Consider the following 15,510-nt stretch of genomic DNA (forward strand, 5'->3'; position numbering starts at 1 on the left):
AGGGCTTCTTCACCTCCCCCTGCTCCTAAAGGGCGATCAGGGCAGCAGCCGCCACTCGCACTGCTGATGGCGCCGGCCCTGTTCGCACCCACTGCCGGCGCTGGCCCCAGTCGCTCTGCATCACCAGTGGGTGCAAGCGGGGCCGGTGCCATCAATGCATGGGAGCAGCAGGAGCAGGGCTGCCGGCAGACAGGGACCTGGGGGCCACAGCAAGAGGGGCTAGGCAGGGGTGCAGAGGATGAGCCAGGCAGTGGCGTGGCGATCAGATCAGTGGGGCGGGCAGATGGCTGGGGGAAGGGAGGCTGCACCTGGCAGCCGCTAGGGACCCTAACCCATGCACGAATATAGTGCACTGGGCCTCTAGTCATGTAATAAATCATTAACTGATCTTGTATTTATTGATAATCTTTTAAAATATTGAAAATACAGAGGATGATCCTATACAATAAAAGGGTAATATGCAAATTGACCCTAACGGCAGAATGACTAGGAACAACCGGTCACTATGATGCGCACTGACCACCAGGGGGCAGACGCTCAACGCAGGAGCTGCCCCCTGGTGGTCAATGTGCTCCCACAGGGGAAGCTCCGCTCAGCCACAAGCCAGGCTGATGGCTGCTAGTGCAGCAGCGGCGGCAGGAGCCTCTCCCACTTCTATGGCAACGTTGATGTCCAACTGTGGCTTAGGCCCGCTCCTCCTGGGGAGCGGGCCTAAGCTGTCAGTTGGACATCCCCGAAGGGTCCCGGACTGCGAGAGGGTGCAGGCCAGGCTGAGGAACCCCCGAGTGCACCAATTTTCAAGCACTGGCCCTCTAGTATAACAAGATATTTCAATCTAAATGAATAAGAGTTAATATTTGGTACTATATAAAACTGTTATTAAAAAAAAACACTGAAATAATTGAAATCTCCCCACCTTCCCTCCTCAGTTCCTTCATCTCGCAAGAACACTAATATCACGAATTAAGTATACATCTCACATATAGGTTTATATTTTTACTATACATATACATCTCTGCAATACATATATATTGGTCTGTGTCAAGGTCATGTGTCAAGGATGCATTAGCAACTCTCTCTTTTAAGACCTCAGAATAGACCATAGCAACTCTCTCACAAATATTTCTGAGGATAGCCTTTGTCTAATGGAGTGAACTTAATAAGAAGCAGAGACAGCCCACAATGTTTTAAAAGAAAATCATATTGGTGAAAGTACCACCAGTTTGAACTGAAAAGAATATAATTAAAAATGAAAAGAAGCTTTTAGGTGCCCCACCTTCTATGGGAAAGAAACTGGTTGAGAAAAAATTATCAACTGCAAAACAGCACACTTTTTGAGGACAAGGAAGTATGCCTTGAGGATGGACTCAAAAGCCCAGTGCGCAGAATCAAGAGTCATAGAAAACCATTACTGTGGAGTCAACCTGAATCCTTATTAAGGAATTGATAACTTCCCAAGGTACAAATCATAAACAGAAGGTATTTTAGGCGTTCAGCCCCGGCCACAAATTACATAAGAAACCCAGTGAACACAATATGAAGCAGGAGATATACCCAGACAATCCTGGCCTCAATTCATGGCCCCCAAAACCATGAGCAAACAAATGATTATTATTTTAATTTGCTAAGTAATGTGGCCATTTGTTATATAGCAGAAAGTAACAAGAACAATCATCCACACACAGAGATAAGCAATTCCCTGGTCATACTGCCTAATCATTTTCCCTCTATGGCTCGCAGAAATTTTGGCCCTTGATCTCTTTACAACATGAGTTACATGGTATTTTAATAAATGTTGTTGTTGTGTGTGTTTTTAAAATAGTCATTTATGAAATGTAAAGATGAATTCACTTTATATTTTATTACAAGATAGATAATGAGAACAGAGGACATACCTGTACATCAATGTACTTCAGTTTTTTGCAGTTATTCAGGCCATGCAAAGAATTTAATCCACAGCGTCGAAGAGACAGAAACTGAAGATTGGTACACTCTGCCAGTGTGGAAAGACTACAACCTGGCAAATCTTGAAATGTTACTCTTGTAACCTAGATAATTCAAAAAAATTAGAGTGCATAACATTATCTAACAGTAACAATCTCTGAGATCAGGGAACTCTATCTGAGCAGACCATCTCCACCTGGATCTTATTAAAATGAGATGATTCTGTGCCTCAAGTCTGAGCCTGACGCCACATACTGCTGAGACTTTGGGGTCTTTGGGACCTGAACCATGGAATGCAAACAACATTCTATTGCACGTCTTCTCTATTATAAAGGTATGAATCATTCCTGACTACTGAATAATGTAATATACCCAACCATATAGTATCTGTGCTAAAAAAAATCATGAATAATATTTTTCTGTATTTTTCAAATATCTGAAGACCACGCATTTATAATATTTCATATTACTATAGACTTATTACTTCATGATGCTTTTTTTCTTAAGGAACTCCCTTTTTTGTTTGTTTTTTTAGCTAAAGAAAACTCAATATCAAAGAAAGTTTTCAACTTTATATATACTAAGGGCTACATTTATTATCCTACAAGAATATATCAGATAGAAATATTTTTTGATTAGGAAAATGCACTGCACTTTTTAAATTCAAGATTTCTCACCTAAGTTAAAGGGCAGAGGAATAATGTAATAATGTGTTGTTATTGTTTATTTCACTATAATTGAGTCTATGCACTGAAATAACTATATAAAAAATCAAATTATAGTAAGAATATTTTCATATTGCCACATCAAAAATCCTAAACCAGGTTTCCCATGTGCTGAAAAACAATTTAAAAATTATTAGCTTTATAAGGAGAGTCTAGTAGTATCACAATCAAAATAGAAATTCAAAAATTGTTAGTTGAAATTGAAAGCATTATTGCTTCAGAAAAAGCTGGAAAAGTATAAAATTTTAAGTTTGATAACTCCTCTTCATATTGAAATTTTCTGTGCATGATATTAAACTAAAAGTTTTTAATTTACATATTTACATGAGTGAATAGGAAGATCATATGCTCATGAAGAGTGATTAAGAAGTGATTAAGTCTATTCCTTGCTTAAGTAGCAAAAGAAACAATCCAAATTTTTAAAACTTTGGGTGAATAAAAGTTTTTAGTTTCATAATTATTTTAGAAATTTCTCAATTAGTCATAATCTAAACATATATTTTAGTGAAAATATTTTTCAAGAATGAGGATAAAATACATCCCTCCCCACTCAAACAAAAGTGAGAGATATCTCAGTGCCCATAGCATACATTTTAGGCAGAAGGAAAGTGATATAGATGGGAGACCTATAATGAAAGTAAGAAAGACGACCAAAATAATTAGTAAGTCAGACAAAGAAAGACAGAAACTGCTCTAGCCAGTTTGGCTCAGTCGATGTAGCATTGGCCTGCAGACTGAAGGGTCCCAGGTTTAATTCCAGTCATGGGTGTGTGTATATATACATATATAGGAGTTCATTCTCAATTATTCTTGAGTTCAACCCAAGGAGTGTCAGTCACCTATGGTAAATTGAAAATACAAAAGTAACAAAAGCAATGATTATGTTTTGCTTTGCAGAACATCTGTTCTGTGCCACATCTCAAATCTATTAAACTTGAAGAAATGATATTGTTTAAAAATTCAGGCTGCAAAGACTGAATGTGAGGTATGATTAGATGATTAAGTAAAAGAGAATCTTACTTCACATAAATTATGTACCATCACACCAGTTTATTTCAATTTGCCTTGTATAAGGATTGTGAGTCATCTGATCTAAAAGTAACCAGCTGCTAAAATGCTGTAATTTATGCCATGTTATAAAGCCATATCAAAAAATCCTGCCTGGCTGGTGTGGCTCAGTTGGTTAGAGTGTCATCCCATGCACTGAAGGGTCGCTCCTGGTCAGGACACATATCCAGGTTTTGGGTTTAATCCCCAGTCAGGGCACATCTGGATAGATGTTTCTTTCTCTCTTCCTTGCTATTCCTCTCTCTCTTTCTACAATCAATGAAAAACATGTCCTCAGGTGAGGACTTAAAAATATACATATATCCTTAAGTTCGGTGACTTTTTTTTCTGGTTGTTATTTAAAGCAAGTTACCACTATGAGCAAAATACTAAAAAAAAAAAAGAAAAAATAGTAAAACTTGGAAAAATTAAAATATATTAGTTGTCAATAATCACCAATCTCCAGTCATATCCTTTTGTGATATTACTGCATAGAGTGGATGGCTCAGCATTTTCAATTTAAGAATTTATTTGATGAAACCAGTTATTAGGCAGCTCTCAAAAATCAATTTGCCTGTTTTTCAAATATTTGGGATCCACATTTGACAATGACAATTAGGAGCCCTAGACTGTAGTCAACACAGTCAACAATCCTATAAAGTAGGTATTGCTCTTCCCAGTTTATAGAAGACAAAATTGAGATTCATAAAGGTCCAATACCTTGCACCAGGTGACACACACAGTAAATAGGAGAAATAAAATTAGAACCCTGATCTTACCTGTTACACAGCTTGTTAGTACTTTATTAAATTACTCTCGAATAATTTTATATCAATTTCCTTTTTAATCAATACACTCTTGAAACTGTGAAGTTAGTAATAATATGGAGATAAGATGAACATTCAGCCAGTTTTATTTATCCATTCTCTCATTCATCCATCCCATAGTCAATTGATCAAAACCACTATTTGCCTGGCAATATGTAAAGGAGTATGGTCAAGAAGCAGATCTGATTTGCATCCTAAAGGCTCAAAGTGAGAGATTAATATAAGCAAAATAAATTCATTACTGACTGAAATTCCGGAAGAGTAAATTTTCTTTTCTAAAGGTCCTCTCCAGAGGACCTTTCAATTATGGCAATGGGTGCTCAAGATAAGGTCAAAGATGGAAAGCTATGAGTTTAGAAAATCAAAGTGATAAAGTGAGTCATAGGTCAGCAGCAGTGGTGAATGAAAACACCATGATAAGCCATCTGCCAGAGTCATTACAAGATGATATTTTACAAGATTTCAATATTTATATTGCACATTTACATATATTTTTCATCCCTATACTATATAGTTTGAGGATTCAAAGAAAAATTAAATGTTTGAGATAGTTGCTTTGAGTAGTGGTCAGAGGATTTCAGGATCCTTCAGAACGCTACTACTCCAGGTAGTCGATGGGCCAGCCCCAACAGCACCACCCAGGGTCACTGTAAAAATGCAGAGCATTGGGATTGATCACCAGAACTAAGGAATCAGAATCAGCCCCGGCGATCTGCGTACACATTGCAGTTTGGGATGCTAACTGCACTCTAAGAAGTGAAAGAAAAGGTTAGTCCTCACTTTATGAACATTGACAAGAGTTCCAAGGGAGGATCTGAGTGGTCAGGAACAGAAATGCCAACGAGAAAGAGGTTCACACATTTTAACTTCCTCAGTGCTCTTCTCCTTGAACAGAACAGAGACTCAGAGGAAGGAGGGTCCTACTGTCTCCCTAACTTCAGTTTTACTTTTCAGACAAGAATCTATAGGCATGGAGCTGTCACCCATGCTTAGCCCAGACCCGTGGTCGGCAAACTGCGGCTCTCGAGCCACATGCGGCTCTTTGGCCCCTTGAGTGTGGCTCTTCCTAAGCCTCAGGAGTACCCTAATTAAGTTAGTAACAATGTACCTACCTATATAGTTTAAGTTTAAAAAATGTGGCTCTCAAAAGAAATTTCAATCGTCGTACTGTTGATATTTTGCTCTGTTGACTAATGAGTTTGCCGATCACTGGCCAGACAGACATTCATGAGGAAAATTAGTTTAAATAAAAGAGTTAGTAGCTAATGTCATTACTTCAAAAAACCTGCAGCAACATCTTTGGGAAAGCAGAAAAAGAAGGATTCCAAAGATAATGTAGCCAAAGGTTAAAAACAAACAAAAAACAAAAACAGAAGAGCTAATCAGAGATTCTCTAAATTTGATGGACAAGGCAAATACATTGCCTAGGAAAGAGAGGACACTTCAAAGTAGTGCCTGTTCTTTACACTATTCCTTTATACCCCAGGGATCTCTTTAAATCCCACTGTCTTCTCTTCTCACAGAATACCCTGAAATTGTATTTACAGTAATTATCAAGATCTGTATTTATCTGCAGGTTATTTTAATAACTTTTTCTCAACCACAATAAGTTCCATAGGGGCAGAGACTCAGTTTTGTATCCATCCCTTTGTTCCAACAGTAAATACTGACTGATCATATTAGATAGATGAATATTTGCTGAGTGAATAATAAAATAATGCACGTATATTAATATGAATGTTTCTTTTCCCAGGCATCGGTCTATATGAAGAAACTAATTTTATTAAATACATTTGCATTTCAGGCCCTAGCTAAATATATGATTTTTAAATCATAAGTTCTTTTTGATATTACACTATTTGAAATATTCTTCCCTGTTTTTCTACACACGTGTCAGTTTCTGTCTTAATTTTAATTGAAACTATGGGCTCCATAAACATAGAAAATTAGCAGCACTTGATGACAACTATTTTAAATTTCAGGCATATATCCACCATGTTCACATTGCACATGACTAAATAATGTTTTTATAGAAATTCTAGAGCCTTCTATGGTTATAAGCAGTTCTTTCACAGCAATTTTCAAGTACAGGGAAATCAGTTTCATTCCAAAAGGAGCCACTAGGTGGTGACGTTGCTCAAGACTAAAGCAAACGCCTAGCTGAATAACAGGAATTTCCTATTCTAATTCAACCCTACATTCCCAGATGCCTCCACTCTTAGAAACTTAATAATGACTTTAAGGCCCTTGAACACAGGCTTCAACATATAAATAAAATGTTTTAATAGTGATTCGCTGAGGGAGGAGATGCCTTAATAATTTGAGATCTCCTCAAATGGAAGTATTTCATTAGCAACTTCACTGATTAAGGAGCATAATTATTGAATATAAAATATGCCTTCCAAAATGGGAGACATCTGCTGTACTATCCACAATAAAAACTATATTTAGAAATAAAATAAAATATGCCTTCCACTAATATTTTAAAAGTTACATTTAGAAAACCAATTGCAATTAAATAAGACAATACATTATAAAATTACAAAATACCTGTTGTAAAGTATTCCATGGGCCACATTGAAGAATTTCTAGTGTATTCAAAGGAGGCATCGTGTTGGCTGGACATTTCACAAGTCTCTTTCTCTTAACAATCTTCTTTTGTTGATGTTGCTTGAAAATGTCTGACCAGGATTTAACAGATTTTATCCAAGCTTGCCTCTTTTCTTCAATAGAAGATAGAAGTGTTGGCTCTGGTACAGAGCAGGTCACAACACTCTCACATTCAGCTCTATTTTCATGACATTCTCCTGGAGTTTCTTTAATCTGAGACTTTAGAGAGCTTACTTCTTTAAGAACCAAGGAGTTTGTTGTATTACAGCCACTCAAGTCTTCACAAGGAGCATGTATACCTAAAATATAATTTTGCTTGTTTATTTTCCTTTCTACATTTATCAGAGCATCACTACCATCAATAATTAAGTCACTATTCAGAGCACTGCCTTTTGGGTTCTCCTTAGTTTCTTCAGATTTTAAATCAATTTCTTTTCCTTGAAGTATTACATTCTCACCTATACATTCAGAATGTTCTATTGTTAGTGGTAGTAGTTTTTGATTCATTGAAATCATTGAACTGTCATCTGCTTCGTATAATGTTCCATTCTGTTGTGATATTTCTTCTTTTTCTACTTTTTGTGTCTTACTCTGTTGATTATCTTTGATTGTTTTCTGTGCCTCACTGTTTTTTACCTCATTAATTTCTTGATTATGTCCTAATATTATTTGGGTTTCTTGTATTATATTCTCATTTACGGCAGCCTTCGTGGTTACTTCCTTTTGTATTGGACGAATTAATTCTTGCAGCTGAAACTGTTCTTTCCCATGTTCCTTTAGATCTGGGTTTTCTAATTCACTTTTATGGTCGATGGTTTCATATTTTCTTGCTTGCTTGACCAATTTCTCTGAACATTGTTGTTTTGCCTGGTTTTCATTTTTTTCTTCCATTTTAAGTTCTGCCAAAATTTCTTGGTTTGATATAGATTCTTTTAATTGCACTCCTATTGATTCTTTCAGTACAAACTGTCTATCTATATTCTCTCTCTTATTCAATTTTTCATCTCGCCAAAGGGGAGCAGCTTCCCATTTCTTTGACTTTTCATCTCCTAGCATTTTGGCTATTTCATCCTTATTCTTTGATTTATCTTCAATAGTTAAATGTGTAGCATTTTGTTCTCCCTTTTTTAATGATCTACTTATTATTAGCTGTTTTCTTCCATCTTCTTTTAATCTTAATTTTTCTTTGTTTAGTAGTTGCTCTTTTTCTTGTCTCAAGATGTTCTTTTTTTCTTCATATTCTTTTTCTCTCTTTTTTCTTTCCTCTTGCTTCTGCCTTTGTATTTCTTCTTCTCTCCTTTTTTCCTCCTCTAATCTTTTTTGTATTTCTTCTTCCATCTGTCGTATTTTTGCTTCTTTTTCTTTCAACTCTAGTGCTTTTTTTTTCTTATTTTCTATTTGTTCTTTTATAATTGGGCCATATTGTCGGTAGGCCACAAATGCTCTATATTTAGTTTGAATTTTTACAGCTGCATTATGCTGCATTTTTAATAAACGCATTTTTTCTTTTTCCTGCAGGTCTTTAAATTTTGTTCTTTCTTCTTCCATTTGTAAATGCAAATTCCTAATAAACTCCTATAATAAAGGTAAATAGTAGTCAGCATAAACTAAATGTGTGCTGTTACTGAAATATAATCTAAAATAGAGATTAAAAACAAATACAAAAACTAAAATAATTATAAATTTATTACACAATTCTTTAACAAAAACTAATTTTTTAAAGGATATGACTTTTTTAGATATTTAAGAGCTTCTATCAAGTTAGTAAGTTGATACTCTAATATTGAGGAATTCTTTGATGATAGAAAGCAAATAAAAATGGCACGGCCAGTGTTGCTCAGTGGGTTGAACATCGTCCCATTCACCAAGAGGTCACTGGTTCAATTCCCCATCAGGGCACATGCCTGAATTGTGGGCTTGATCCCCAGTGGGGGCCTTCAGGAGGCAGCTGACCAATGTTTCTCTCTGATCGTCATTTCTATCTTTCTCTTCCTCTCCCTTCCCCTCTCTCAAATCAATAAAACATATATATAATGACACAAGAGAACAAGCAAGAGAAACCACAAGCCAAAATTTGTGTAGGACCAAAGGACTTCAACTTTCTGAGAAGGGAGTTCTGATAAAGGAGACTCCCAGAGCTAGCAGAGGGACTGCAGAATTAACCTAGTCACACATCTTATTCTTTCATAACTATTCAGAAAATTGATAAGCATATGTATTGTATTAAATGAGACTATTTGGAGTTAGGTGAGAAAATATCATTGTCACTGGAATCCTAAAACAAATAGATCAATAAAATTCAGCAAATATTTGATGAAAACTAACAAAAATTATCTGAGGCAATAAAACAGTTTAATAAGCAGAAGAACCAATTTCTGAGAAAAGGTAGTTATTAAACTAAATAAAAATTTAAATAAAAAGTTAGAAAAACATATTTAAACAGAAGTAAGCTCATTAAAAATAAAATGTAAGTACTCAAGTTAAAAAAAAAAAGGACTCAAACAGAAATAAAAATAGAATGGCTTAACAGCTGACTGCCTAAAGAAAACCTTCTAAAACAGGTGTTTTCCCTAAACAGCATACAAAATAATGACAGGAACTATATGACAGAGCCGTTTAGGTGTAAAGAGGATCAACACAGAAACTCACATGACTAGTAGAATTTCCAGAATAAAGAACTGAGAAAGTTTAAAGGGAATAGAAAAATGTTCTTTAAACCAAGAAAATGGCATAAGATAAAGAGCTGAGGTAAAACACTCACATGTACACACACACATACACACACGTGTGCGCGCCCACACTACACTCATGTGAATGGTAATAACAGTTCAGAACTCTAAGAAATGTAAGGTTCCTGAAGGCATGGGATATTTTCTATTGATACATTGCTGTATCTTGAGCACTTAGAGAAGTGTCTGGCAGACAACAGAAAATAAGTAAATAAATGTGGATGAATGTAAAATTAAATAAATATGCAATGGAAATATACCTTTAAATTATTTAAACTAAATGGTAATAAATCTGTATTGTAAACCCAAGGAAACAAATCATTCAGTTTTGAAAGCAAAAGTAAAAACATTTTCAAGGGTGCAAAGACTGAGAAAATTTTCCATCCAAAAATGTTTCTAGACAAGTATTTTGATACATATTATAGGAAATCAAACTGATCCAGAAAGTAGGTAAGATTAAGGATTCAAAGAACACTGATTATCAAAAACCATTAACATTTAGCACTTAATTTTTTATTTTTCTGTCTTCTCCCTTTCATCGTTTCACTTAAGAAGACAGCTGTTACTCTTCCTCTTTTATATATAATGTGCCTTTTTTTCTGGCTGCTTTTAATAATATTTATCCCTTTGTCTTTAATTTCAATAGTCAGGTAAAATTTTATTTGTATTGATTCTACTTTGGGGATCATTAATCATCCTTGAATATTCAGAATTATTTTAAAAAAATATATTTTATTGATTTTTTAGAGAGAAGAAGGGAGAGGGATAGAGTTAGAAACATCGATGAGTGAGAAACATTGATTCAGCTGCCTCCTGCACACCCCCTACTGGTGATGTGCCTGCAACCAAGGTACATGCCCTTGACCAGAATCGAACCTGGGACCCTTCAGTCTGCAGGCCGACGCTCTATCCACTGAGCCAAACCAGCTAGGGCTCAGAATGATTTTTAAAAGATAATTTAAAACCATTTCAACTATTATGTCTTCAGACCCCATTGCTTCTGCTCCATTCTCTTTCTTTCCAAGATTAATATTATAAGCATTTTTATCTTTACACTGTATCACACATTTCTTGTGCTCTTTTCTGCTTTTCCAATTTTTGTCTTCTCTGTGCTTTAATTCAGATATTTTCTATTGACCTTACTTCAGTTTCACTAATTCTTTCTCATTGTGTCAAATATACTGTCAAATATCCACTGAATTTTTAATTTTATATACTGAACTTTTCAACTTTAAAATGTACATTTAATACTTCATTGTAGATTCTAATTCTCTTTTCATATTACCTATCTGTTTAACTGTTTTGCTGTTGCATGAGAGTTTTAGCTATTTTAATGGCTCTTCTAACTCCAACATTTGGGTTACCTGCAGGGAAGATACTATGGTCATTTGTGTCATTCATATGAATCTGTCTCCTCACAGGCCTAACAAGATTTTTTATTTATAAATGGACAGTAGAGATAATTATATTATAATATGTAACTGCACCAAATCAACATGTCTATACCTTAAGCTTATGCAATGTTATACGCCAAATATCTATAAATATAAAAGCCTAAACGACCGAATGACCAGTCGACCAGTAGCTATGATGTGCACTGACCACCAGGGGACAGACAACACACAGGATCAGGCTCCCTCCTGTCTGGATCGGGCCTGCAGGGATCGGGCCTGTGGGGATCGGGCTGAAACCAGCTACCTGACATCCCCCGAGAGGTCCCAGATTGCGAGAGGGTGCAGGCCAGGCCAAGGGACCCCACCAGTGCACGAATCCGTGCACCAGGCCTCTAGTATTTTAATAAAAAAAAAATAAGGCCAGTAGAAACCTACCTTTCCTGGAATGTATTTATATAAAGAAAGAAAAGATCTGAAGGAATACAAAGAAAGCTTATGTTTAGCTGAATAGCAAGATTATGGAAATTTTTATCTATTTTATCCTTATGATTACTTAAAATAATTTTATATAAAAATAGATAAATAAAAGTTAAAATTTAACATGTCAACAGAATTATTTAAATTCAAAGGGGTTATTTAGTACATTCAACTAATTGTGTTCAAGAAATGCAATAACTTTTCATAATAATTTTCAATCATAATGAAATGCTCATAATAGTTTATTTCAAACCTTAAAAAAATTTAGAATTATAATTTTATATAGACATATTCACTACCAACCACTTTCTTTTCATTATTAGGACATTCTATTTCAAGAACAGTTTCTAATGATTAATGAATGTTTAAAACTTTAGTAATTTAAATCCTACACCAGCTAGGCAATATTATTTTAAAATGTCCATTTCAGGCATAGTAATTTATTTCAAATGAAAATGATTGTTGCACTGAGTAAAAACAACAAATAGATACCTCGTGTTGTTTAAATTTCTCTTTCCACATTTTCTCTTCTTCTTGGCGTTCATCATTCATCTTGGCCTGTTCTTGCTGAACACGTTAATATTAAAATATTGGATTCAAATGTCAGAAAACATTATGTTCATTATACATGATTCTCACAACATATATTTGTAAATAATGGTTAAAACAACTCAGTTAATGGTGCTCAGTTATTAGTACTGGGATAACAACTTTAATCTCAACCTAAAGCATCATATAAATAACACCTAGGGTTCCCATTTTGAACACATAAAGATGTTTGTAACCTGGGAAAGTTGTTTTATTTATTTGAGCATGTTTATTCACATAATAAAGAACATCAGCTAGAAATAGTGTTGGACAATGCCAAAATGACAAATAATGTTCGTAAGATGGGCTTTGCATTACAATACTTTTCTCTCCACACCATCCCACTTAATTCACATAGTAAATCAGTTCAGTGGCTAATATTTCTTTAAGGGATAGAGAGAGAGAGAAAGAGAAACATCGATGTGAGAGAGAAACATTGATCGGTTGCCAATCATGTGGGCCTCAACCTAGGTATGTGCCCTAACTGGGAATTGAACCTGCAACATTTTTGGTGTGTAGGACGATGCCACCTGACTAGGGTGTGGTTTTCTTTTGATAACATTTTAGCAGCACATATTTTGTTAAGGATCTGATGAATAAACAAAAATAAGCAAAATATAATCCCTTTTACTCTAAAAATTGACCTTTAATATGGGAACATTCTCACAAGTTCACACATTACTCCAAATTTAGCAGAATAAGTTTATTGAAAGAGAAGATTATATAGAATCATAGGAACAGGTGTTATAATTGGTGGATCGTGAATGGTTTCATGCAGAAGATTGTATTTGAAATTAGTAGGCTTTCAAGAGGTTGGACAGACATTTTAGGCATGTATTAAATGTTTTTGAACTAGAAAAAACGACGATAGCTCCGTGTTTAGGAAAATCATAATGTCACCTCAGGTAGAGTTAGAGACAGAAAACCCAGGAGATACCAATATGATCAGTAAGATAGATATTAGCAAAGTCCATGTGAGAATTAATGAGGGCCTCTGGATAGTGGCAGGAGCAAGAACAGATACAAACATAATGTGAACATGAAATTGCCACAAATGGCCAACTCATTGGATATAAAGGTAATGGAAAATTTTCCTTGGAAATTGTCTTATGTGAACTACGGGAACTTTTGATGGGATTTAAGAACATAAAAAAATAGCCTCCTGACAGCACTATGGTGGATGAGTCTGTGGAAGATAAAAAGTAGGGAGATCAATTAGAGAACATAATAAATATCCAAAGCTAGACATTAGCACACCCTGAACTAGGGAGTAGCAGTAGCTATATGGATGAAAAGATAGATAATACAACTATTTTTAAAAAGAAGAGGATAATAAAAGAGAAGGAAGAGTAAAAAATGGTCCTCATCTTTCTAGCTTGGGCAGTGATGGTAGTATAGCTCACCAAAATAAAGAATACCAGAGGAGGAACATGATTCAGAAAGAAAGACAATGCACTCAGTTTTAGATACATTAAGTTCTAGGTGTGAAGTATCTGTAGGAGAGTTATGTAATTAGTTTACTTTTTGTTTTAAATATAGATTTGGTTCTAAACAGCTACAGCTAAGAATGAGATTAATAAGAAAAGGACAAGGGAATGGTGGGGGGAAGGCTGGGGCACAGGGGCAGGCTGGGAGAGGACAATGGGGGTAAAAAGGGACACATGTAATACTTTCAACAATAAAGAATTAAAAAACAAAACAAAAAAGAAAGCCTTGGTAGTGTCATATTCAAGGAGAAAGAAAAAAGAAGCTTAAAATGGATATCAAGGAGGAAATTCCAAACATATAAGAAAGAGAATCAAGGCAGTATGGTTCCCATGGGAAAGAGAAATGGCCAACAATCAAATTTTTACTGGCATAAAATATAATAGAGACCAAAATAAAAACTGAAAATGAGCCTGTGAGTATGGTAACTTGGCAGTCATTGGTTAGTTTTGTGAAGAACAGTCTCACTCAGTGGTATGGTGGTAAATAACTAGCAGGTTTACAATTGAACAAAACAAGGAAATGGATATAGCAAAAATAACACTCTTTTAAGAAGCTGGACTGTGGCCCGGCCTGTGTGGATCAGTTGGTTGAGTGTAATCCCATGTTCAATTCCCAGTCAGGACACATGCCCAGGTTGCAATTTCGGGGGGTGTGTGGGAGTCAAACCATCCATGTTCCTCCCTCACATAGATGCTTCTCTCCCTCCCTCCCTCTCCCTTCCTCTCTCCTAAAAATCAATAAAAACATTACATATATATACATATATATGTGTGTGTGTGTGTGTGTGTGTGTATAAAAGAAGCTGATTATGATCAGTAGAGCTAAAGAGCTTGATAAAATGAGATATTATGAACAAAGGTAATCTCATGGTTTTCCCTTTGTTTTGTTTCTAGGATGGGAGAAAACTGAACATGTTTATAAAGAATAAGAAAGGAGGAAGTTGGAAGGGGTGTTTTGAATATAACAAAAAGCAGGGGTAAACTGGAAAATGAGAAAGCAGAGGAGAAAAAGCTAAACTTTAGTAGAAGAGGAAACACTTGTTACTGAGATACTGATAGAGAAGCAATGGCAAAAGAAAAGGTGAGTACAGAGATTGATACTAAATAGATATGCGATTAGAAAGAAGAGGAAGCTTGTAATTAATGCAAACATGTTATGTGATCATATGCTAATAATGAGAGAGCAGTTGGGTGAAACTCATGGAAAGAGATTTACAATAGCAGTTTTGAGGAGAAGAGGACACTAACAAGGGGTACAGAAAAGAGCTACTAAAAGGAAGTAAATCACATATTTAAAACCCATCATTATAAAATTATGGATGGCCCCACCAGAAATTTTAAGCCTCAAGATATAACAAAGCACATATTTAGGAATTCACTAAACCTACTAATGTCATTTTTTAAATCATAATTTTATGATAGTAATAATCATATTTATCAGATTTGTAGAAGGAAATATAACTAAAGGAAAGCTAAAAATTTAGACTTCGTGAGAAAAAAAATATGACCAAAGTGGCTCTACAATATTACAATTACTTTAACTTGTTTATCCTATATAATAAAAGGGTAATATGCAAATTGACCCTAACTGCAGAAGGACTGGGAAGGACTGGTCACTATGACACACACTGACCACCAGGGGGCAGATGCTCAATGCAGGAGCTGCCCCCTGGTGGTCAGTG

At 35.4% G+C, this 15,510-nt stretch overlaps 1 protein-coding gene across 1 annotated transcript in view; it reads right to left on the bottom strand.

Moving 5' to 3' along the window:
- LRRIQ1 (leucine-rich repeats and IQ motif containing 1) overlaps nucleotides 1–15,510 on the bottom strand; it is a 193,977-nt gene that overhangs the window by 158,797 nt on the left and 19,670 nt on the right. Inside the window, exons 7-9 of the mRNA XM_014535275.1 lie at nucleotides 12,246–12,320; nucleotides 7,094–8,728; nucleotides 1,896–2,048 (exon numbers count right to left, since the gene is read on the bottom strand). Of these exons, the coding sequence (XP_014390761.1) occupies nucleotides 1,896–2,048; nucleotides 7,094–8,728; nucleotides 12,246–12,320 (1,863 nt within the window). The remainder of the gene's footprint in view (nucleotides 1–1,895; nucleotides 2,049–7,093; nucleotides 8,729–12,245; nucleotides 12,321–15,510) is intronic.

Source organism: Myotis brandtii, unplaced genomic scaffold, assembly GCF_000412655.1.
Source record: "Myotis brandtii unplaced genomic scaffold, ASM41265v1 scaffold141, whole genome shotgun sequence".
Classification (NCBI taxonomy): domain Eukaryota; kingdom Metazoa; phylum Chordata; class Mammalia; order Chiroptera; family Vespertilionidae; genus Myotis; species Myotis brandtii.